Source organism: Elephas maximus, chromosome 1 (assembly GCF_024166365.1).
Source record: "Elephas maximus indicus isolate mEleMax1 chromosome 1, mEleMax1 primary haplotype, whole genome shotgun sequence".
In the NCBI taxonomy this organism is placed as follows: Eukaryota; Metazoa; Chordata; class Mammalia; order Proboscidea; family Elephantidae; genus Elephas; species Elephas maximus.
The window spans coordinates 111,516,167-111,542,132 of NC_064819.1; the positions used below are offsets into that span (position 1 = coordinate 111,516,167).

At 40.5% G+C, this 25,966-nt stretch overlaps 1 protein-coding gene across 1 annotated transcript; it reads left to right on the forward strand.

Moving 5' to 3' along the window:
* Nucleotides 1-10,178: 10,178 nt before the first annotated feature.
* Nucleotides 10,179-22,970, forward strand: TDRD6 (tudor domain containing 6). Its single transcript, XM_049875346.1, has 4 exons — nucleotides 10,179-16,221; nucleotides 21,445-21,569; nucleotides 22,640-22,710; nucleotides 22,930-22,970. Exons 1-3 carry the CDS (start codon nucleotides 10,179-10,181, stop codon nucleotides 22,691-22,693), a joined length of 6,222 nt encoding a protein of 2,073 aa, XP_049731303.1. The 3' UTR covers nucleotides 22,694-22,710; nucleotides 22,930-22,970.
* Nucleotides 22,971-25,966: the final 2,996 nt, after the last annotated feature.

Genomic DNA, 25,966 nt, shown 5'->3' on the forward strand with positions numbered 1-25,966 from the left:
AAGAGAACAAGAGAGTGCATAGGACACATAGAAAAATTTTCTAGAATGCAGAAAGATCTAGAATTCCTCAGATTGAGAATGTCTAGAAATTTCTAAGAAGTAGGATACTTTTTAAGGTCACCTCTGGCCCTTTGTAGTAAAATTTCAAAACACTGAGGATAAAGAGAAAAACACACAGGGCTCTAGAAAGTGAATGACTAAATAAAATCCCCTTTTAAAAAATGTACAAAGGAACGAAAGCGTGACATCAGACATCTCGTAGACAATGTAAGAAGTTATATAGGCATAAGAAAACAATGGAAGGATATTTACAGAGTTCTGAGGGAAGATAAAATGAAGATATTTTCAGACATTCGAAACTCAGAAAATTTCCCACACTTAGGCTTGCTCTGAAATACTTATAGAATGTGTATTAAAAAAAAAAATCTAATCAGAATAAGTGAGATGAAAGTGCAGTAATCCCCCTTGTCTGCAAGGGATATGTTCCAAGACCACCCCTGATGCATGCCTGAAACCACAAGGTACCACCCCCGATGCATGCCTGAAACCACAAGTAGTACCTAACCCTATGTATACTATGTTTTGTCCTATACATACATACCTATAATAAAGTTTAATTTATAAATTAGGCACAGTAAGATTAATGACAATAATAGTAAAATATAACAATCATACTGTAATAAAAGATGAATGTGGTCCCTGACCAGGATGGTGCAAGATTTGATCATGCTACTCATTTCACTATGTAAAGGCATTTGACTGTATGGACCATAACAAATTATGGATAACATTGCAAAGAATGGGAATGGGAATTCTGGAACACTTAATTGTGCTCATGAGGAACCTGTACATACATCAAGAGGCAGTTGTTCGGACAGAACGAAAGGATACTGAGTGGTTTAAAGTCAGGAAAGGTGTGTGTCAGCGTTGTGTCCTTTCACCATACCTATTCAGCTTGTATACTGAGCAAGTAATCTGAGAAGCTGGACTATATGAAAAAGATCAGGGGCATCAGGACTGGAGGAAGACTCATTAACAACCTGTGTTATGCAGATGACACAACCTTGCTTGCTGAAAGTGAAAAGGACTTGAAGCACTTATTAATAAAGATGAAAGACCACTGCGTTCAGTATGGATTGCACCTCAACATAAAGAAAACAAAAATCCGAGGCAGGGCCAAGATGGCAGAGTAGTCAGATGCTTCCAGTGAACCCTCTTACAACAAAGACCCCCCAAAACAAGTGAAATGATTATATTTATGACAAGCTAGAAGCCCTGAACATCAAAGGCAAAGTTAAAAAACAGACTGAGTGCCAGGGGGAGGGAGAGACTGTTCAGAAGTGGAGAGGAGTTTCTGGACCTGAATCACTGGGAACCCTCAGGCTGCAGTGGGCTGGTGGTAGTGTTTGGCTGCAGTTTCCTCAGGGAGAATTTTAAGAGCAGCTAGGGATAAACGAAAAGTCACCTACAAAGGAGAGTCAATAAGAATAAGCTCAAGCTACTCAGCAGAAACCATGCAGGCAAGAAGGCAGTGGGATGACTTATATAAAGCACTGAAGGAAAAAAATTGCCAGCCAAGAATCATATATCCAGCAAAACTGTCTCTCAAATATGAAGGCGAAATCAGGAGATTTTCAGATAAACAGAAGTTTAGGGAATTCGTAAAAACCAAACCAAAACTACAAAAAATACTAAAGGGAGTCCTCTAGTTAGAAAATCAATAATATCAGATATCAACCCAAGACTAGAACACTGGACTGAGCAATGAGCTGTCAACCGAGAGAGGGAAATCACAGAAATAAATCAAGATAAAAAAATGCTCAAAACAGGGAAACAGTGATGTCATTATGTAAAAGAAGACAACAAGAGGGACTAAGAAATTTAGTCCTAGATCTTTCATTTGGAGAGGAAGACAAGGTAATATAAAGAAAGAAAAGTTAGGTTTAAACTTAGAAAAATAGGGGTACATATTAAGGTAACCACAAAGGAGACTAATAATCCTACTCATCAAAATAAAATACAAGAAAAAAATAGAGACTCAGCAGAAACAAAATCAACTACAACAAATAAGAGGAAAAGACAATATATAAACTACTCAGCACAAAAAATTAAGTGGGAAAAAGAAACTCTCATCAACACACAAAGGCATCAAAATGATAGCACTAAACTCATAAACTCATACTTATCCATAATTACGCTGAATGCAAATAGACTAAATGCACAAATAAAGACACAGAGAGTGGCAGAATGGATAAAAAACACGATCTGTCTATATGCTGCTTATCAGAGACACACCTTAGACTTAGAGACACAAACTAAAACTCAAAGGATGGAAAAAATAAGCAAACAACAATCAAAAAAGCAGGAGTGGCAATATTAATTTCTGACAAAATAGACTATAAAGTTAAATCTACCACAAAGGATAGGGAAGGACACTATATAATGATTAAAGGGACAATATACCAGGAGGATATAACCATATTAAATATTTATGCACCCAATGACAGGGCTGAAAGATACATAAAACAAACTCTAATAGCATTGAGAAGTGAGATAGTGCCACAATTATAGTAGGAGACTTCAACACACAACATTGGGTGAAGGACAGAACATGCAGAAAGAAGCTCAATAAAGACACCAAAGACATAAAGGCCATAGTCAACCAACTTGACCTCATACACATATACAGAACACTCCACCCAACAGCAGCCAAGTATACTTTCTTTTCCAATGCACATGGAACATTCTGTAGAATGGACCACATATTAGGTCATAAAGCAAGCCTTAGCAGAATCCAAAACAATGAAATATTACAAAGCATCTTCTCTAACCATAAGGCCATAAAAGTGGAAATCAGTAACAGAAAAAGCAGGGAAAAGAAATGAAACACTTGGAAACTGAACAATACCCTGCTCAAAAATGACTGGGTTATAGAAGACATCAAGGATGGAATAAAGAAATTCATAGAACCCAATGAGAATGAAAACACTTCCTATCAGAACCTTTGGGACACAGTGAAAGCAGTGCTCAGAGGTCACTCTATATCAATAAATGCAGACATACAAAAAGAAAGGGTCCAAATCAAAGAATTATCCCTGCAACTTGAACAAATAGAGCAACAAAAGAAACCATCAGGCACTAGAAGAAAGCAAATAATAAAAATTAGAGCAGAATTAAATGAAATAGAGAACAGAAAAACAATTGAAAGAGTTAACAAGACCAAAAGGTGGATGTTTGAAAAAATTAACAAAACTGATAAACCATTGGCCAAGACAAAAGAAAAAGAGGAGAGGAAGCAAATAACCTGAATAAGAAATGAGATGGGTCATATCACAACAGACCCTACTGAAATTAAAAGAATTATATCAGATTACTATGAAAAATTGCATTCCAACAAATTTGAAAACCTAGAATGGATGAATTTGTAGAAACACATCTGATCTCTGAAATCAACATGATACAAAAAGGCAAATAACCCAGTTAAAAAATGGGCACAAGATATGAACAGGCACTTCACTAAAGAAGACATCCAGGTACTTAACAGATACATGAGGAAATGCTCACGATCATGAGCCATTAGAGAAATGCAAATCAAAACTACAATGAGATTCCATCTCACTCCAGCAAGGCTGGCATTAATCCAAAAAACACAAAATAATAAATGTTGGAGAGGTTTTGGAGAGACTGCAACACTTATACACTGCTGGTGGGAATGTAAAATGGTACAACCGCTTTGGAAATCAATTTGGCACTGCCTTAAAAACCTAGAAATAGAACTACTATACCATCCAGCAATCCCACTTCTTAGAATATATCCTAGAGAAATCAGAGCCTTTATACGAACAGATATATGCACACCCATGTTCATTGCAGCATTGTTTACAATAGCAAAAAGACAGAAGCAACCAAGGTGCCCATCAACAGAGGAATGGATAAATAAATTGTGGTATATTCATACAATGGAATACTGGGCATCCATAAAAAAACAATGATGAATCTGTGAAACATTTCATAATGTGGAAGAATCTGGAAGTCATTATGCTGAGTGAAATTAGTTGCAAAAGGACAAATATTATATGCGACCACTATTATAAGAACTTGAAAAATAGTTTAAACAGAGAAGAAAATATTCTTTGATGGTTACCAGAGCAGAGAGGGAGGGAAGGAGAGGAGTTTTCACTAATTGGATAGTAGATAAGAACTATTTTAGGTGAAGGGAAAGACAACACACAATACAGGAGAGGTCAGCACAACTAGACTAAACCAAAAGCAAAGAAGTTTCCTGAAGAAATTGAATGCTTTGAAGGCCAGCGTAGCAGGGGTGGGGGTTTGGGGACCATGGTTTCAGGGGACATCTAAGTCAATAGGCATAATAAAATCTATTAAGAAAACATTCTGCATCCTACTTTGGAGAGTGGCATCTGGGGTCTTAAACATTACCAAGCAGCCATCTAAGATGCATCAATTGATCTCAACCCACCTGAAGCAAAGGAGAATGAAGAACACCAAAGACACAAGCTAATTATCAACCCAAGAGACAGAAAGGGCCACATAAACCAGAGACTACATCAGCCTGAGACCAGAAGAACTCTATGGTGCCCCGCCACAACCAATGACTTTCCTGACAGGGAACACAACAGAGAACCCCTGAGGGAGCAGGAGAGAAGTGGGATGCAGACCCCAAATTCTCATAAAAAGACCAGACTTAATGGTCTGACTGAGACTAGAGGGACCCCAGAGGTCATGGTCCCCAGACCTTCTGTTAGGCCAAGACAGGAACCATTCCCAAAGCCAACACTTCAAACAGGGATTGGACTGCGCTATGGGATAGAAAATGATACTGGTGAAGAGTGAGCTTCTTGGATCAAGTAGACACATGAGATTATGTGGGCAGTTCCTGTCTAGAGAAGAGATGAGAGGGCAGAGGGGGTCAGAAGCTGGCCAAATGGACACAAAAATAGTGGAGGGAAAGAGCAACTAGGAGTATATAGCAAAGTGTATATAAGTTTTTGTATGAGAGACTGACTTGGTTTGTAAACTTTCACTTAAAGCACAATAAAAATTAAAAAAAAAAAAAAATCCTCACAACTGGACCAGTAGGTAACATCATGATAAACGGAGAAAAGATTGAAATAGTCAAGGATTTCATTTTACTTGGATCCACAATCAACAGCCATGGAAGCAGCAGTCAAGAAATCAAAAGACGTGTTGCATTGGGCAAATCTGCTGCAAAGGACCTCTTTACAGTGTTGAAAAGCAAAGATGTCACCTTGAAGACTAAGGTGTGCCTGACGACCCAAGGCATGGTATTTTCAATCGCATTATATGTTAATGAAAGCTGCACAATGAATAAGGAAGACCGAAGAAGAATTGACGCCTTTGAATTGTTGGAGAATATTGAATATACCATGGACTGCCAAAAGAAGGAACAAATCTGTCTTGGAAGCAGTACGACCGGAATGCTCCTTAGAAGCAAGGGTGGTGAGGCTGCATGTTACATACTTTGGACATGCTGTCAGGAGGGATCAGTCCCTGGAGAAGGACATCATGCCTGGCAGAGTACAGGGTCAGTGTGAAAGAGGAAGATCCTCAACGAGGTGGATTGACACAGTGGCTGCAACAATGGGCTCAAGCATAACAATGATTGTGAGGATGGCGCAGGACCAGGCAGTGTTTCCTTCTGTTGTGCACAGGGTCGCTATGAGTCGGAACCGACTCAACGGCACCTAACAACAACAACAACACATTTCACATTTTTGGACAGCAACTGACCGAGGGCACCTGAGACCACATAAAGGTGAAACATCAGATATGGGAGTACAGTGAAACTACAGCAGAGTCACCCATGGTGGACAGGTTTTAGTGGAGCTTCCAGACTAAGACTGAGTAGGAAGAAAGGCCTGGAGGTCTACTTCCGAAATTTGTTGTTGTTAGGTGCTGTCCAGTCAGCTCCGACTCATAGTGACCCTGTGTACAATAGAACAAAACACTGCCCAGTCCTGGTCCATCCTCACAATCCTTGCTATGCTTCAGCCCATCTGAGCTGCTGAGTCAATTCATCTGGTTGAGGGTCGTCCTTTCTTTCGCTTACCCTCTGTTTTACCAAGCATGAGGTCCTTCTCCAGGGACTGGTCCCTTCTGATAACATGTCCAAAATACATGAGACAAAGTCTTGCCATCCTCACTTTTGAGGAGCATTCTGGCTGTACTTCTTCCAAGACAGATTTGTTTGTTCTCCTGGCAGTCCATGGTATATTCAGTGTTCTGTGCCAACACCATAATTCTTGTTTGATCATCCTTATTCATTGTCCAGCTTTCGCATACATATGAGAGAATTGAAAATACCATGGTTTGGGTCAGCAGCATCTTAGTCCTCAAAGTGATATATTTTTAATACTTTAAAGAGGTCTTTTGCAGTAGATTTGTCCAAGGCATTATGTTGTTTGATTTCTTGACTGCTGCTTCCATGGCATTGATTGTGGACCTAAGTAAAATGAAGTGCTTGACAACTTCAGTATTTTCTCTGTTTTTCATGATGTTACTTGTTGGTCCTGTTGTGAGGATTTTTTTTTTTTTTTAATGTTGAGGTATAATCCATACTGAAGGCTGTAGTTTTTGATCTTCATCAATAAATGCTTTAAGCCCTCCTCACTTTCAGCAAGCAAGGTTGTGTCATCTGCATAATGTAGGTTGTTAATGAGTCTTCCTGCAGTCCTGATGCCCCTTCTTCTTCATATAGTCCACCTTCTGGGATCATTTGCTTGGTATACAGACTGAATAAGTATGGTAAAAGGATACAACCCTGATACACACCTTTCCTGATTTTGAACCACACAGTACCCCCTTGCTGTTTGAAGGACTGCCTCTTGGTCTGTGTACAGGTTCCTCATGAGCATAATTAAGTGTTCTGGAATTCCCCTTCTTCACAATGTTATCCATAATTTCTTTTGATCTACACAGTCCAGTGCTTTTGCATAATCAATAAAACACAGGTAAACATCTTTCTGGTATTCTCTGCTTTCAGCCAAGATCTGTCTGACATCAGGAATGCCATCCCTCATTCCATGTCCTTTTCTGCATCTGGCCTGAATTTCTGGCAGTTCTCTGTCAGTGTACTGCTGCAACCATTTTTGAATTATCTTTAGCAAAATTTTATTTGCATGTGATATTAATGATATTGTTTGATAACTTCTACATTCTGTTGGATCATCTTTCTTTGGAATGGGTACAAATATGGATCTCTTCCAATTGGTTTGCTTAGACAAGTGAGTGCCTCCAGCACTGCATCCATTTGTTGAAACATCTCAATTGGTATTCCGTCAACTCGTGGAGCCTTGTTTTTTGCCAGTGCCTCAGTGCAGCTTGGACTTCTTCCTTCAATACCATAGGTTCTTGATCATATGCTACCTCCTGGAATGGTCAAATATCAACCAAATCTTTTTGGTACAGTGACTGTGTATTCTTTCTATCTTCCTTTGATGCTTCTGCGTCATTCAGAATTTGCCCATAGAATCCTTCACTGTTGCAACTCAAAGCTTGAATTTTTTCTTCCATTCTTTCAGCTTGAGAAATGCCAAGTGTATTCTTCTCTTTTGGTTTTCTATCTATAGGTCTTTGCACATTTCACTATAATACTATACTTTGTCTTCTTGAGCTGCCCTTTGAAATCTTCTGTTCAGCTCTTACTTCATCATTTCTTACTTTCACTTTAGATGCTGTATGTTTAAGAGCAAGTTTCATAGTGTTTTCTGACATGCATTTTGGTCCTTCTTTCCTGTCTTTTTACTTACCTTTTGCTTTCTTCATCTATGATGTACTTGATGTTATCCCACAACTTGTCTGTCTTCAGTCATTAATGCTCACTGTGTCAAATCTATTCTTGAAATAGTCTCTAAATTCAGGTGGGATATAGTCAAGGTTGTATTTTGGTTCTCATGGACTTGTTTTAATTTTCTTCAGCCTCAATTTGAACTTGCATATGAGCAATTGATGGTCTGTTCCGCAGTCGTCCCCTGGCCTTGTTCTAACTGTTCATATTGAGCTTCACCATCATCTGTTTCCACAGATACAGTAAATTTGATTCCTAAGTATTCTATCTGGCAAGGTCCACATGTATAGTTGCCGTTTATGTTTTTGAAAAAAAGGCATATTTGCAATGAAGAAATTGGTCTTGCAAAATTCTATCATGTGATCTCCAGTGTCATTTCTATCACCAAGGCCATATTTCCCAACTGCCAATCCTTCTTCTTTGTTTCCAACGTTCTAATTCCGGTCATCAGTAATTACCAATGCATCTTGATTGCATGTTTGATTAATTTCAGACTGCAGAAGTTGGTAAAAATCTTCAATTTCTTCGTCTTTGGCCTTAGTGGTTGGTGTGTAAATCTGAATAATAGTTGTGTTGACCAGTCTTCTGTATAGGCCTGTGGATATTTTCCTATCACTGACAGCGTTGTACTTCAGGATAGATCTTGAAATGTTCTTTTTAACAATGGATGCAATGCCATTCCTCTTCAGTTTGTCATTCCCAATTCAAAAATGGCCAGAACCAGTCAATTTCAGCATATTAATGCCTAGGATATCGATATTTATGGGTTCCATTTCATTTTTGATGACTTTCAATTTTCCTAGACTCCTACTTCATATATTCCACATTTCAATTATTAATGGATGTTTGCAGCTGCTGCTTCTCACTTTGAGTCGTGCCACATCAGCAAATGAAAGTACCAAAAGCTTTACACCATCCATGTCAGTAAGGTTCACTCTCCTTGAGGAGGCGGCTCTTCCCCAGTTGTATTTTCAGTGCCTTTCAACCTAAGGGGATCCTCTTCTGGCACTGTCAGTGTTTCCCTGCTATTCATAAAGTTTTCACTGGCCAATTTTTTTCAGAATAAACCACCAGGTTCTTCTTCCTAGTCTGTCTTTAGTCTGGAAGCTCTGCTGAAACCTATCTACTGTGGGTGTCCCTGCTGGTATTTGAAATACCAGTGGCATAGCTTCCAGCATCACAGCAACTCACAAGCCACCACAGTATGACAAACTGACAGACCAGTGGTGGTAAGTCAGCCAATGAAAATCGTATGGATTACAACAGAACATTGTACCATCAGACTCACTCACTTTGGACACATCATCATTAGGGATCAGTCACTGGAGGACGACACTGCGTTTGGTGAAGCAAGGTTGAGGGCTACCCCCAGTGAAACGGATTGGCACAACACCTGCAATGATGGACTCAAAAGTGAGGTTGACACAAGACCCCACAACAGTTCTGTAGTACATGTCACCATGAGTCAATTTAATGGCAGGTATCTACCCACTCTCATACATTAGTTTAATCTTCATAATAACTCAATCAGTTCAAATAAACAGCTTCACAGAATAGTGGTTAAGCACCTTACTCATGTCACAAATACGTTGAGTGAGCAAAAGCACTCCACCCCAGCTCCACCAGTGGCGCTCAAGCACACTTGCACTGCCCCATAGGGATGGAGCTGCAAGGTCTCCTCAGGCCAGGAGGCAAGTGGGTACCCAAGGGCTTTGTAGGAGTTGAGGCCCTAATGCCTAGTGGTTAGCACCTCCATTTCTTGTTCGCTGTTTGAGAACTACAATGCCCACCCTGCACCGCGCCTAGCACACTGCGCTCAATATTAGTTGAACTGACTAAAAGGAAATAACTTTCTCGTCTGATCCTCAGCAGAACCTCAAAGCCAGGTCTTCATACTGTGTCGAAGACACTATGAGGAGAAGCGGATTGTACCCCAATCCTCCCCACCTCATGGCCTCCTGAATACGCTTGACGTCCCCTCAGTCTTTAGCCAAATCTCCTGCCTCCGCTCGACCCAGTCCATTACCGGGCTGGCTCCCGGGCCATCCACGTAGGCCAGGCCAGCAGCCCGCGGCCGGAAGCGGGACGCCGCGCGCGGTAAATGCCTGCGCGGCGGCCCAACTGTGAGCGGTTGGTTGGTCCGGCCGCCGGGTCTTACGAGTCCCTGGGACTCTCTGAGACCCGGCGTCGTGCGAGTCACTGAGGGGGCGCTGCATCGGGCTTCCTTCCTATTCCCTTTTATTTTGAGATTGGTTTTGTGGAGCTTTCCTTCCAGCAGCGCTGGGGGTTTCACAGGCCTGACAAGAGGCCCTAACCGCTCTGTGAGCTGTGGCCGCGCCGCTCCGCGGGGATGTGCTCGACGCCCGGGCTGCCCACGCCAGGGGCCTCGTTAGCCCTGCGGGTGTCGTTCGTAGACGTGCACCCAGAAGTGATCCCGGTGCAGCTATGGGGGCTGGTGGGCGAGCGGCGGGAAGAGTACGTGCGGCTGAGCCGGGAGATACAGGAGGCTGCGGCCACGCGCGGCCCGTGGGCGCTGGGTGGCGCCTCGGCCTCTTCGGGCGAGCTGTGCCTGGTGCAGATCGGGCTGATGTGGCACCGCTGTCGCGTAGTCAGCCGGCAGGCGGAGGAGAGCCGCGTCTTCCTGCTCGACGAGGGCCGCACCATCACAGCCGGCGCGGGCTCCCTGGCGCCCGGGCGCAGCGAGTTCTTCCACCTGCCCTCGGAGGTGCTGGGCTGCGTACTGGCCGGCTTGGTGCCGACGGGCGGCGGCGGCGCCGGCGGGGGCGAGCCCCAGCACTGGCCGTCCAGAGCCGTGGACTTCCTTAGCAACCTGCAGGGCAAGGAAGTCTACGGAAGGGTCCTGGACGTGCTGCTCCCCCATCGCCTGGTCCTTCTGGAGGTGCCGAATCTGTTCCAGCAGATGCAGGAGCTCGGCCTGGCCCGGCAGGTGCCCGACAGCCTCTTCCGCTCGCTGCTCAAGCGCTACCTTACAGCGGCCACTGCTGGCATGGGACCCGGGGTCCCTGTTCTCCCGCGAGTCCAACCCAAGCAAGAGCAACCTGGCCTGGATTACTTCTATCCCCAGCTGCAACTGGGCGTGACAGAGCCTGTAGTGGTGACCCAAGTGTGCCATCCCCACCGCATTCACTGCCAGCTCCGGAGCCTCTCGCAGGAGATTCACCGCCTCTCTGAGAGCATGGCCCAGGTATACCGCAGCTCAACAGGGACAGGAGATGACAACTGTACCAGTACCACCTGGGAGGAGAGGGAAGAAAGCCCAGACAAGCCGGGTGCTCCGTGTGCCTCCTGTGGATTAGATGGACTCTGGTACAGGGCGCTGCTGCTTGAAACTTTTCGGCCGCAGCGCTGTGCCCAGGTGCTTCACGTTGACTACGGAAGGAAGGAGTTAGTGAGTTGTAGTAGTCTTCGGTACTTGCTGCCTGAGTATTTTCGGATGCCTGTGGTGACCTACCCCTGCGCTTTGTATGGACTCTGGGACGGCGGGAGAGGCTGGTCTAGGTCACAGGTCGGTGACCTGAAAGCGCTGATACTGGGCCAGGCAGTGAATGCAAAAATTGAATTTTACTGTTCCTTTGAGCATGTGTACTATGTCACACTGTATGGAGAGGATGGAATTAATCTCAACTGTGTGTTTGGAGTGCAGTCATGTTGCTTGGCTGACAGATTGCTTCAGAACCAGGGAATAGATGAGGAGGAGGAGGAAGAAGAATCAGACACAGCTCTTTACTCTCAGTCTCTTTCTGAAGAAATGGATGAGATTTCGCTCCCAGCCCTAAGATCTACCAGGTTAAAGATTAATGCCTTCTATGATGCCCAGGTAGAGTTTGTTAAAAGTCCTTCTGAGTTTTGGATTAGGTTGAGGAAACACAATGGCACCTTCAGCAAGTTGATGAGGAGAATGTGCAGTTTCTATTCCTCAGCCACTAAGCTGGATGGTATAGTTTTGAAACCTGAACCTGATGACCTTTGCTGTGTCAAGTGGAAAGAAAATGGCTATTATCGGGCCATAGTCACCCAATTAGATGACAAAAGTGTCGATGTGTTCTTGGTTGACCGAGGCAATTCAGAAAATGTGGACTGGTATGACGTAAGAATGTTGCTTCCTCAGTTTAGGCGGCTACCAATATTGGCTCTGAAATGCACTCTAGCTGATATTTGGCCTTTGGGGAAAAGTTGGAGCCAGGAGGCAATTTCCTTTTTTAAAAAGACTGTGCTCCACAAAGAATTAGTTATCCATGTCCTTGATAAGCAAGATCATCAATATGTTATTGAGATTCTTGATGAATCAAGAACAGGGGAAGAAAACATTAGTAAAGTAATTGCACAAGCTGGATATGCCAAATATCAGGAATTTGAAACAAAGGATAAGATCCCAGTAAGTGCTGGTTCCCCAGGGCATGTTTCAAGCCACTGTACTGTAGAGCATAACAAAGTATCTTCTATCAAGAAGGTAGAAGTACATCAGAAAGCAGAAAGCAATCATAAAACCCCATGTGTTTTAGAAGCTTTGACTGGCACAATGGTTGTTACAAATGTTTCAACTGGACTTGTTTTGCAGGAAAAAGAGAAGAGAACATCAGTTTATACTCCACTTACAGAGAATTTCTTGAAAATTAAACCAGGCTCTTGTAAAGGAGAGCTAGAAGTTGGAAGTACAGTAGAAGTCAAAGTGTCTTGTGTTGAAAACCCTGGCTATTTCTGGTGCCAGCTGACTAGGAACATACAAGGATTTCGAACTCTAATGTGTAATATTCAGGACTATTGCAAAAAGGCAGTTACTCCTTATCAGGGAACCACCCCAGCTTGTTTGGCAAAAAGAACAGTAAATGGAAAATGGTCCAGAGCTCTGGTTAGTGAAGCGCCCTGTGCAGAGCATGTCAAAGTAATATTTGTAGATTATGGAGACAAAGATATGGTATCTGTGAAGAATATTTGTTCAATTAGTGAAGAGTTTCTTAAGATTAAGGCTCAGGCTTTTAGGTGCAGTCTGTATAATTTAATTCAACCAACTGGCCAAAATCCCTTTGTTTGGGGTGAAAAGGCAATGCAAGCTTTTAGTGAGTTTATAGATAATGCATGGGAAAGTAATCTAGAACTGAAATGCACAATATTTGCTTTGGCATCTGTACACGATGAAGAACTCTTTCATGTTGTGGATTTGCTAACACCCTTTCAGAGTGCATGCCATACTTTGGTAGAAAAGGGACTTGCAAGACCAGTAAAACTTGAGAAGCCTCTAGAGCCTTCTCTTCAGCTACATTCCTACTACTATTCTACACATGATATGAAAATTGGAAGTGAGGAATTAATGTGTATAACACATGTTGATGACCCTTGGACATTTTATTGTCAACTGGCAAGAAATGCAAACAATTTAGAACAGTTGTCATGTAATATTACACAATTAAGTGAAGCTTTGCTGAATCTAAAAACATCTCCCTTGATCTGTGGAAACTTGTGCCTTGCCAAGTATACTGATGAAAACTGGTATAGGGGGACAGTAATAGAAAAAGAAGCAAATAAAATCTTCTTTGTTGATTTTGGGAATGTCTGTGTAGTAACCAATGACGATCTGCTTCCCATACCTAGTGATGCGTATGATGTCTTACTTTTGCCCATGCAAGCTGTGAAATGCTCATTATCTGATATTCCTGATCATATACCAAAAAAGGTTACAACATGGTTTCAGGATACTGTTTTAGATAAGTCACTGAAGGCATTAGTTGTAGCAAAAGATCCAGATGGAAGACTCATTATAGAACTGTATGATGGCAGTACTCAAATTAATGCCAGTATTAATGAGAAGTTAGGGCTACTTGGTTACAAAGGTAAGACAAGAAAAGAAGAAGAAAGGAAAATACTCCTCTCTATAACTGAAACTCTTGAAGAAAAAAATGAAAATATGAAGTTGTCACCTACAAAATATTTAAGTAAATCAGTAGATGACAAAGTGTATAGTATGGAGATTTTGGGAGAATCATACAAACCTAAGATCAGCTCAGCATGTAAGGAACGCAAACTTTTACAAAGTTCAGCAAAGACAAATGTAGCCACTCAGAACTCTGCGGGAAATAAAAATAATCGAGTGCCTCTGTTAACAACAGAAAAGAAGGAAGGAATTTTTGCTAAGTCACCTTTGAAGGCCACAAAACTAGAAGCCATTGCTTCAGAGGAAAAAACAGGAGACTCTAACAAAGATGTGCCTCTAAAATTTTGTGAGTTCCCTCAGAAGGCTATAATGCCTGGGTTTAAAACAACTGTTTATGTTTCTCACATAAATAACCCTTCAGACTTTTATGTTCAGTTAATGGAAGATGAATGTGAAATTAATCATCTTTCAGAGAGATTAAATGATATTAGAACGAGACCTGAATATTATGCAGGTCCACCTTTGCAAAGAGGAGATGTAGTGTGTGCCGTTTTCCCTGAAGACAATTTATGGTATCGGGCTGTGGTGAAGGAACAACAACCTAATGACCTTTTCTCTGTGCAGTTTATAGATTATGGCAATGTTTCTGTAGTTTGTACTGACAGAATAGGTAGGCTTGACCTAGTTAATGCAATATTACCAGGATTGTGCATTCATTGCTCATTAAAGGGACTTCGGGTTCCTGAGATGATAAACTCTAAGGAAATGATGCATTACTTCTCCCAGAGGACAGATGAGGTGCAAATAAGATGTGAATTTGTTAAATTTCAAGAGCGATGGGAAGTTATTCTTGCTGACGAACAGGGGATCATAGCGGAAGACATGATTAGCAGATACGCTTTCAATGAAAAATCTCAAGAAGGTCCTTTTACTCAAATAATTAAAGGTGTCCATTCAAAGTCTGTTAACAAATCAGACATTGACACTTCAGTATTTCTTAACTGGTATAAACCAGAGATGAAGACGGTAAGAGCTTATGCATCCGTGATAGACGGACCTGAATACTTTTGGTGTCAGTTTGCTGATACTGAGAAACTTCAGTATTTAGAAGTGGAAGTACAAACTGCTGGAGAACTGGTAGCAAAGCAGAGAAATTGTATCACATTTCCTCATATTAGAGATCCCTGCATAGTGAAATATAGAGAAGATGGGCAGTATTATAGGGCATTTATCACTAATATTTGTGAAGATTGCCTGGTATCTGTCAGGCTTGTGGACTTTGGAAACACTGAAGACTGTGTGGACCCAAAAGCACTTTGGAATATTCCATCTGAACTTCTCTTGGTTCCCATGCAAGCCTTTCCATGTTGCCTCTCAGGATTTAATATTTTGGAAGGATTGTGCTCTCCGGAGGGAAATGACTATTTTTTTGAAATAGTCACAAAAGATGTGTTGGAACTAACGATATTGGAGATTAGAAGGGATGCTTGTGATATTCCTCTAGCAATTGTTGACTTGAAAAGCCAGGGTGAAAATATTAACGAGAAAATGAAGAAATATTCTAAAGTTAGTATTACTAACAGTAACCCACCCTGTGAAAAAAGTGGTCCAGAGACAAAAGGAGTCCTTGGGTACCCCAGTCCTGATGTTAGACTTAAGAAACAAAGTAATAAATCTGAACAAGATAAAACACTGTATGGGGAACCACAGACAGATGAGATCTCTGAACAAATTGAAAAAGATTTCAACATTGAAACCAAACCATGTAAACCCTGTGACCATGAAACTAGTAATATTGTTGAAGCTTTCAAAAACTCATACAAAGATAAAATTGGTACTGAGGTGCTGGAAGGTAAAGTAGAGTCCCATTTGGTTGACAAAGCCAAGTTTGATCATAAATACCTAAGTATAGGACATAACAAATTAATACCATGTTCTAGTGAAACAAAGGAGACATTAGAACTGAATTCACTTGAGGTTCCATTTTCTTCTGATGGTGAATCAAAAGAATTCTTAGAACTAGAATCCACTGAGTTACCGCTTTCTCTAGACGGGAAGGAACATAAAGAAGAGCTCAGTTTGGTGCCACTTTCCCAAGGCTGTGATACAGAAGCCACCCTGGAACCACTTACAGAGCCGCTTCTACCCAGTGATGAAGCCGAGAAACAGCCAGAACTGGAACTACCTACAGCCCAGCTATCTCTAGATGACAAAATAAATCCTTTGCCTTTAAAACTTAGTCAGAAAGCCCAAGAATTTGCATGTGCTGAGGACACCAGAAAGTTAAATTGTGTGGAATGTTTTGATGAGCAGCCCAGGATACCATTGCATCTACATGGAAAGAATTGCAACCCCAAAATGCAGATTGAAATGAATATATTTAAAGAAGAATTGATGGACTATAAAAACAAGGATACCATTTCATCGCTGACTCCTTTGTTTTCTGAAGAGGAATCTGGACCCGGCAGGAAACGCAATAATGCTTTACACGATCATGTCTCAGGTATGTGGATTTTTTTTTTCTGTTATTTAAATTTGATGTCTTTCAAAAATACTTGTTTTAAGAAAAAGAGAATCTTACATGGAATTTTTAAAAATTAGGTTTTTTTTTGATGGGGGGCAGATTAAAACCTGGTAGTGACTGAGATTTGGATTTTATGAAGGGCATTTTAAACATGGGGGAAATAACTTGTGAAAATCAGTGTAAAATACTACTTTATACACTGGGTAAAATGCTGAATTGTTAATTTTGTGTTTAGGAGTAGAGTGCTTCAAGTCTTTAAGCCTCCAAAGGTAACCACATTTAAAATGTAAACCAATCATCTTTAAAATGAAAAGGTTATATTTTTTGGTAAGTTCAAAAACACACTGAAGAGATTGAAACGGTAATCAAAAAACTTCCAACAAAAAAAAGCCCTGGCCCGGACGGCTTCACTGCAGACTTCAACCAAAATTTCAGAGAAGAGTTAACACCACTATTACTGAAGGTATTTCAAAGCATAGAAAGTGACGGAATACTACCCAACTCGTTCTATGAAGCCACCATCTCCCTGATACCAAAACCAGGTAAAGACATTACAAAAAAAGAAAATTATAGACCTATATCCCTCATGAACATAGATGCAAAAATCCTCAACAAAATTCTAGCCAATAGAATCCAACAACACATCAAAAAAATAATTCACCATGATCAAGTGGGATTTATACCAGGTATGCAAGGCTGGTTTAATATCAGAAAAACCATTAATGTAATCCATCACATAAATAAAACAAAAGATAAAAACCACATGATCTTATCAATTGATGCAGAAAAGGCATTTGACAAAGTCCAACACCCATTTATGATAAAAACTCTTACCAAAATAGGAATTGAAGGAAAATTCCTCAACATAATAAAGGGCATCTATGCAAAGCCAACAGCCAATATCACTCTAAATGGAGAGAACCTGAAAGCATTTCCCTTGAGAACGGGAACCAGACAAGGATGCCCTTTATCACTACTCTTATTCAACATCGTACTTGAAGTCCTAGCCGGGGCAATTAGGCTAGACAAAGAAATAAAGGGTATCCAGATTGGCAAGGAGGAAGTAAAGTTATCACTATTTGTAGATGACTATACACAGAAAACCCTAAGGAATCCTCCAGAAAACTACTGAAACTAATAGAAGAGCTTGGCAGAGTCTCAGGTTATAAAATAAACATACAAAAATCACTTGGATTCCTCTACATCAACAAAAAGAACACTGAAGAGGAAATAACCAAATAAATACCGTTCACAGTAGCCCCCAAGAAGATAAAATACTTAGGAATAAATCTTACCAAGGACGTAAAAGACCTATACAAAGAAAATTACAAAGCTCTACTACAAGAAATTCAAAAGGACATACTTAAGTGGAAAAACATACCTTGCTCATGGATAGGAAGACTTAACATAGTAAAAATGTCTATTCTACCAAAAGCCATCTATACATATAACGCACTTCCGATCCAAATTCCAATGTCATATTTTAAGGGGATAGAGAAACAAATCACCAATTTCATATGGAAGGGAAAGAAGCCCCGGATAAGCAAAGCATTACTGAAAAAGAAGAAGAAAGTGGGAGGCCTCACTCTACCTGATTTCAGAACCTATTATACAGCCACAGTAGTCAAAACAGCCTGGTACTGGTACAACAACAGGCACATAGACCAATGGAACAGAATTGAGAACCCAGATATAAATCCATCCACGTATGAGCAGCTGATATTTGACAAAGGACCAGTGTCAGTTAATTGGGGAAAAGATAGTCTTTTTAACGAATGGTGCTGGCATAACTGGATATCCATTTGCAAAAGAATGAAACAGGACCCATACCTCACACCATGCACAAAAACTAACTCCAAGTGGATCAAAGACCTAAACATAAAGACTAAAACGATAAAGATCATGGAAGAAAAAATAGGGACAACCCTAGGAGCCCTAATACAAGGCATAAACAGAATACAAAACATTACCAAAAATGATGAAGAGAAACCCGATAACTGAGAGCTCCTAAAAATCAAACACCTATGCTCATCTAAAGACTTCACCAAAAGAGTAAAAAGACCACCTACAGACTGGGAAAGAATTTTCAGCTATGACATCTCAGACCAGCGCCTGATCTCTAAAATCTACATGATTCTGTCAAAACTCAACCACAAAAAGACAAACAACCCAATCAAGAAGTGGGCAAAGGATATGAACACACATTTCACTAAAGAAGATATTCAGGCAGCCAACAGATACATGAGAAAATGCTCTCGATCATTAGCCATTAGAGAAATGCAAATTAAAACTACGATGAGATTCCATCTCACACCAACAAGGCTAGCATTAATCCAAAAAACACAAAATAATAAATGTTGGGGAGGCTGCGGAGAGATTGGAACTCTTATACACTGCTGGTGGGAATGTAAAATGGTACAGCCACTTTGGAAATCTATCTGGCGTTATCTTAAACAGTTAGAAATAGAACTACCATACAACCCAGAAATCCCACTCCTCGGAATATACCCTAGAGATACAAGAGCCTTCACACAAACAGATATATGCACACCCATGTTTATTGCAGCTCTGTTTACAATAGTAAAAAGCTGGAAGCAACCAAGGTGTCCATCAACGAATGAATGGGTAAATAAATTGTGGTATATTCACACAATGGAATACTCCGCATCGATAAAGAACAGTGACGAATCTGTGAAACATTTCATAACATGGAGGAATCTGGAAGGCATTATGCTGAGCGAAATTAGTCAGAGGCAAAAGGACAAATATTGTCTAAGACCACTATTATAAGATCTTGAGAAATAGTAAAAACTGAGAAGAACACATACTTTTGTGGTTACGAGGTGGGGAGGGAGGGAGGGAGGGAGAGGGTTTTTTATTGATTAATCAGTAGATAAGAACTGCTTTGGGTGAAGGGAAAGACAACACTCAATACATGGAAGGTCAGCTCAACTGGACTGGACCAAAAGCAAAGAAGTTTCCGGGATAAAATGAATGCTTCAAAGGTCAGCGGAGCAGGGGCGGGGGTCTGGGGAGCACGGTTTGAGGGGACTTCTAAGTCAACTGGCAAAATAATTCTATTATGAAAACATTCTGCATCCCACTTTGAAATGTGGCGTCTGGGGTCTTAAATGCTAACAAGCGGCCATCTAAGATGCATCAATTGGTCTCAACCCACCTGGAGCAAAGGAAAATGAAGAACACCAAGGTCACACGACAACTAAGAGCCCAAGAGACAGAAAGGGCCACATGAACCAGAGACCTACATCATCCTGAGACCGGAAGAACTAGTTGGTGCCCGGCCACAACTGATGACTGCCCTGACAGGGAGCACAACAGAGAACTCCTGAGGGAACAGGAGACCAGTGGGATGCAGACCCCAAATTCTCATAAAAAGACCATACTTAATGGTCTGACTGAGACTAGAGGAATCCCGGCGGCCATGCTCCCCAGACCTTCTGTTGGCACAGGACAGGAACCATCCCCGAAGACAACTCATAAGACATGAAAGGGACTGGTCAGCAGGTGGGAGAGAGATGCTGATGAAGAGTGAGCTAATTATATCAGGTGGGCACTTGAGAGTGTGTTGGCAACTCTTGTCTGGAGGGGGGGTGGGAGGATAGAGAGAGAGGGAAGCTGGCAAAATTGTCACGAAAGGAGAGACTGAAAGGGCTGACTCAATAGGGGGAGAGCAAGTGGGAGTACAGAGTAAGATGTATGTAAACTTATATGTGACAGACTGATTGGATTTGTAAACGTTCACTTGAAGCTTAATAAAAGTTAATAAAACAACAACAACAACAACAAAAAACACACTGAACCTTTGCCAAGCACTATTTAGGCATGAATTTAAGATAGGGATCATTTTAGCAGATTTTTCAAATTTAACAGTTTTGTTTCATGTAGAAACTCTTAAAAAATAGGTTTAGGGAGACTATTAAAGGAAGTTCATAGTCATGAGTAAAGCTTAGAGAACATTATCGTTAACATTTTTGGATTTTTTTTACTGCTCTTTGCTACTTTAAAAGATTTGAAAGTTACATCAAATGGCTAACTTTCAGTTTTTTAAAGGATGTTAGACTTTTTAAATGTCAGTTTTTATATCATTAAATTTGAGCCATTGCACAAAATTTTAAAAATAGAATAAGAAGAATGAAAATCACCATAATCCTACTACCAAGAAATGCCCACTATAAACACTATGGTGTACTTCTTCCTGTCATCTTTTACCCTTTCGGTGTATGTCTAACCCAACCCTTTGCTGTTGAGTCGATTCCGACAAATAGTGACCCTATAGGACAGAGTAGAGCTGCCCCATAGGATTTCCAAGGCTGGAATCTTTACCAAGGAAACACTGGTGGTGTAGTGGTTAAGTGCTACATCTGCGAACCAAAAAGTCGGCGGTTCAAATCTGCCAGGCGCTCCTTGAAAACTCTATGAGGCAGTTCTACTCTGTCCTATAGGGTCGCTATGAGTCGGAATCGACTCAACGGCACTGGGTTTGGTTTTTAATCTTTACCAAAGCAGACTGCCCCATCTTTCTCCTGGGGAGCAGCTGGTAGATTCCAGCAGTTGACCTTTCAGTTAGCAGCTTAGCCCTTTAACCACAGTACCATCAGGGCCCTTCTGTGTATGTCTGGCTACATATGATTTGAAAAATGAAATAGAGATCATACAGCATTGAACCCTACATTTTAATCCCTTAAATATGCTTTCAAAATATTTTAATTGCATAGTATATCATCCTGTGGATATACCATAATTGATTTAAATGTTACCCTAGCATTCGATATTTAGTTATTCTTATCACATTTTCCTAAGTACTGACTTTTCTGTAAGAATATCTGTTCACTTACTGCTGCTTCATTATAGGAATGGCTGTTGTAAAAATAGATAACACCACTTGCAGCAACAGTACCAGCTTCTAGTAATTTTCAGTGATAGAAATTAGGTTTACATCCTTATGATAGTGGTGTTTCTAAAGGAAAGCAGAAGGGATTGTATTGGAGGAAGCACAGGAAGAATTAAAAATAAAATCTAGGAAAAGAGACAGGCTTAGTACATATCATACCAATGTACTGATTACATGATAGTGATTATATAGGAATTTTAAATGCAGATTAGGAAAATGCTCTGCTTGTGTATCTAGCATTAAGGAATTAAGAGTTATGAATTGAGTCTTCACTTTGTTCAATTTAGCAGCTCAACTGGAGAACACCTATGCTCTGAAAGGATTTACTGTTGGATCCAAATGTGTTGTGTGGTCAAGTCTAAGAAACATGTGGTCCAAGTGTGAGATTTTGGAAATAGCTGAAGAAGGCACAAGAGTAAGTGAAATTTAAGTACTTTATCTCAACATGTACTTGCAGACTGTTAAGAAAATTTTATCAAGCTTTAATGGACAAGAGAATGCAATTTAACAGATGTTTACCTGCTCTTTCCTCCTGGTTATTTGATGCAGTGCAAAAACCTACCTTAAAAATCCATATATAAGAAACCATCCTGGGCTCTTCACTCCTCTTCCCTCCTAAAATCCTATCAGTCACCAAGAGCCACACTTTCCACTTCTTAGCTCTTAACTGAAAGAGCTTTTTATCCCTGCCTTAGCTGAGTCGATCGTTTCGCAAGTAGATTATTCTAATAACCTTTTATCCAGTCTTCCTTAAACAGTTTCTCCACATTGTCAGTGTAAAGTTTGTCGAATGTAAATCTGACTACATCATGCCTGTGTGTGAAAAAATTTTCAGGGAAATCCAGTTGTGTTGTAGTTCTCCTGTGATCTGAAAACCACCTGTACCAGAATTACCAGCTGTGTTCCTTAAATTACAGATTCTTGGGTCTTGCCCTGACCTGCTGACTCAAAATTTCTGGGAGAAGGATCCAGGAAAGTGCACTCTTAGACCATTAAAACTTGAGAACCATTGGTCTACAATATAAAAAAGTCAAGCTCATTAACATGGCATAGAAGGTCCTCTAGGGTTGAGCCTCCATGTACCTCTCCAGCCTTATGTCTTCCTCCTTTGTATTTTGTACTTCATATTAGATTACCATTAAACTTCTTGAGTTCTCTTTATATGTATATAACATTGTGTTGGATTGCTTCAGTGTCTTTATTAATGCAGCTCCGTTTGCCATTCCCCCATCTCCACCCTCCTTCACCAAAAGTGCTTCATACCAGAGCTTCGAACTGGTCATTTTTGGTTCGACCCCCAGCTGAGAATTTGTGTTTCCACCCTAGTTATACTGAACTGGAATCTACATTTTATCAAGATCCCTAGGTGATTCTTATATATAACTTCCTGGGAACTTGTTAGAAATGCAAATTCTCCACAGGGAACTTGTTAGAAATTAAGTCCTGCTTTATACCTATATCATATTATTCTGCCTCCTCCTGCAGAAGTCTGTACTTCCTGCATTGTATTACCTGCTTAGAGGTCTGTGTCTCCACTAGATTTTGAACTTCTTGAGGTAAGATCTAAATTTTATCCGTCTTTTATCTCCAGGTGTAGATACTCAATATACACTTGTTGAAGTGAAGTACCACTGAGTTGAAACATAAGTTTAATAAAACAATTTTCATTGCCTTTTAAAAGTATTTCATTTAAAAAAGAATTGTTGTGGTACATAAATCAGTTACAGTTTTTGGAACTTGCCAAAGTTTATTAAATTTTCTGTTTTCTCTTAAAGGTTTTGAACCTTTCTAATGGCGTGGAGGAGACAGTGGATCCTGAGAATGTCTGGAATGGCATACCTAATTTGGACAAGAGTCCATCTGAGGTATAGAATTATGTAATTACTTATTAATGAGAGCATTGCCTTTTGTTTGGAAAGATGACTTATAAAACTATTTCTAAAGCCCTTGTGTTAAGAAAAATTGAGAAAAAAATTATAATGTACCAAAACAACTCAAAAAAGCAATTAAAAAAAATCAAGGTTTCTGGACCTTACGGAAAAGTAATTAATGTTTTACTACTTGATTTTCACTTTGGGATTTAAAAAATGAAAATTGTTTAGTGTTCATGACTTCTGAAAAATAAATTCTTGGTGCAGAAAATCTGGCAAATACGGCAAAGTTAAAGAGGAGAAAGTAACAGTCACACGTAATATGCCCATCCACATACAAACAGGGTTAGCAGTTTGTTTTTATTTCATAATTTTTTAATTTATATGGACTATAAGTGTATCATCTACATATTTAGGTGCCCCTGATGGCGTAGTGGTTAAGAGCTATGGCAGCTAACCAAAAGGCTGGCAGTTTGAATCCACCAGGCCCTCCTTGGAAACTCTATGGGGCAGTTCCACTCAGTCCTCTAGGGTCACTATGACTCAGAATCGACTCCAAGGCAGTGGGTTTTTTTTAGTGGCACAATGGCTAAGCACGTGGCTGCTAGCTGACCTGGAGATCTGCTTCTGTAAAGACTACTGCTAAGAAAACCCTATGGAGCAGTTCTACTCTGTCACATGGGGTCATTATGAGTTGGAATCGACTCGACAGCACCCAATAACATCTACATATTTGGTCATAGTTGATTTCGTTCAACATACATTTTATTGTCCATATTCTTCATTTAAGACTATATGGAGGGCAGTTTCCCATGTCACTATGATGTGGCTGGTCATTTGAGCTTATCCTGTTTGGAATTTGCCGAATTTCTTGCTTTTGTAAGTTTGTCTGATAGTTCCAACATTTGGTCATCTTAGGGTTTGCATCTGTTGACTGTCTGTTCCCTTGAGAAATGGTTAGATTTTCCTCATTCTTTGTATGTTGAATAAGTGTAGATTTTATCCTGGACATTTCAAATATTATGCTGTAAGACTTTGGGTCCTGTTAATCCTCTGGAATATGTTGAAATTTTTGTTTTATCAGGCAATCAACCCAGTTAGGTTCATACGACAAATTCTCTCTCTCCTTAATGTGCTTGGTGGTTTCAATGTCAGTTTAGTTTTTAAAACCTTGGCTGTGTTGTTTGGGTCTTCCTAGTACATGAGCCACTTGGGGCTCATTCTGGGACTTGGGCAGTGATTTATACTGTAGTTCAGTTGTTGAAGCCTTTGCTGTGCTTACTTGGTTTTGTCTGTACATGCATAGCTCAGGGGTGACCCTGGAACTTATATCAGTTCACATGCAGTATTACCTATTGCTGTCAAGTTGATTCTGATTCATAGCAACCTCATAGGACAGAGTACAACTGCGCCCACAGAATTTACAAAGCTGTAAATCTTTACAGAAGCAGACTGCCACATTTTTCTCCTGCAGAGCAGCTGGTGGGTTCAAACTGCCGACCTTTCAATTAGCAGCCGAGCTCTTAACCACTGCACCACCAGGGCGTCATATATCATATTAGGGGTTCAAATTTCCCAACTCTTTCCTCTCTGAGATTTTCTCCAAATATTCTGGCTTCTGAGTTTTCTTTTTCCAGTCCCCAAGGGCCCCTTTTTCTGGTTCCTCTGGCCAGAACGCAGGTTTTTCTCAGTTTCCCTCTGTGCTGTTGTGCAGTTCTGTATAATCAAGCCTGCCTTGGGGTGAAGCAGATAGAAGAAATTCATGGGAATTCTCACTACTACAGAACAGAGGCCCCATCTCCCAGTTTTCTGGGTAGAGAGATAGGTCTTCTCTTAGATTTTTAGGTGTATGCACTACCACTAAGGAGCCCTGGTGACACAGTGGTTAAGTGCTTGGCTGCTAACCAAAAGGTTGGCAGTTTGAACTCCCTGGCCACTCCATGGGAGAAAGATGTGACAGTCTGCTTCCATAAAGATTACAGCCTTGGAAACCCTATGGGGCAGTTCTACTCTCTCATATAGGGTCACTGTAAGTCAGGAAATCAACTCAATAGCAATGAGTTTGTTTTTTTTGGGTTTGTACTACCACATCTGCCCCCAGACTGTGGCTGTGGCTACCCTCAGGGCAGGGCTAGAAGATGAAACAGAAAAAACGATTTGGGGGTTTTCCACACCACCTCCCACTCTTTAGCATATAGAGGCCCCTTTTCCTGATCCTCCGACTAGAAATAAAGGTTTTGCTGCCAGCTGTATGGTTCTGTAATTTGGCCCAGCCGTCATTCACTATCAGGAGACAAAAGGAGGAAAAGAAGAAAAAAGATGATGAAACTCACCTTGGTTACGTTATTCAGGTTTTTACTTCAGTCTTCAATCTATTTGTTCCTTTCTACATCTCAGGGTCTTGAGGTAGGTGCTTTTTGTGTTCAGTCCAGAATATATAGTTTTAATCAGTGGATTAGAGAGGCTGTCATCACCTTACTTCACCGTGGCTGGCACTAGAAGACTGTAAACAATTTTTCATAGCTGCATAACATTGTGCCGTAATTTATTACATTCTAATCTTTTCCACCCATTAACTTTGAAAGGTTCATATGTTTACATACATAGAGGCTCCTGTTTGGATGAATAGGAGAGAACCATGTACGACTATTTAAAGTGGACATAAAATAATATAGACACAACACTTCTGGCTTTAACCAACCTAACTAACAATCCTGTAGACACTACTTATAAGTAAGGCTTTAATTTTTTTTATTTGGTTATTAATGGAATTTAAGTGATTCTTTCCTCAAATTTGAGCAAAAAAAAAAAAATTTTTTTTTTTTTTTTTTTTAGGATACATCGAGTCACCATGATCTGGCAATCTTTCTTTTTTTTATTGTACTTTTTTTAGATGAAGGTTTACAGGACAAACTAGCTTCTCATTAAACAGTATAGATAT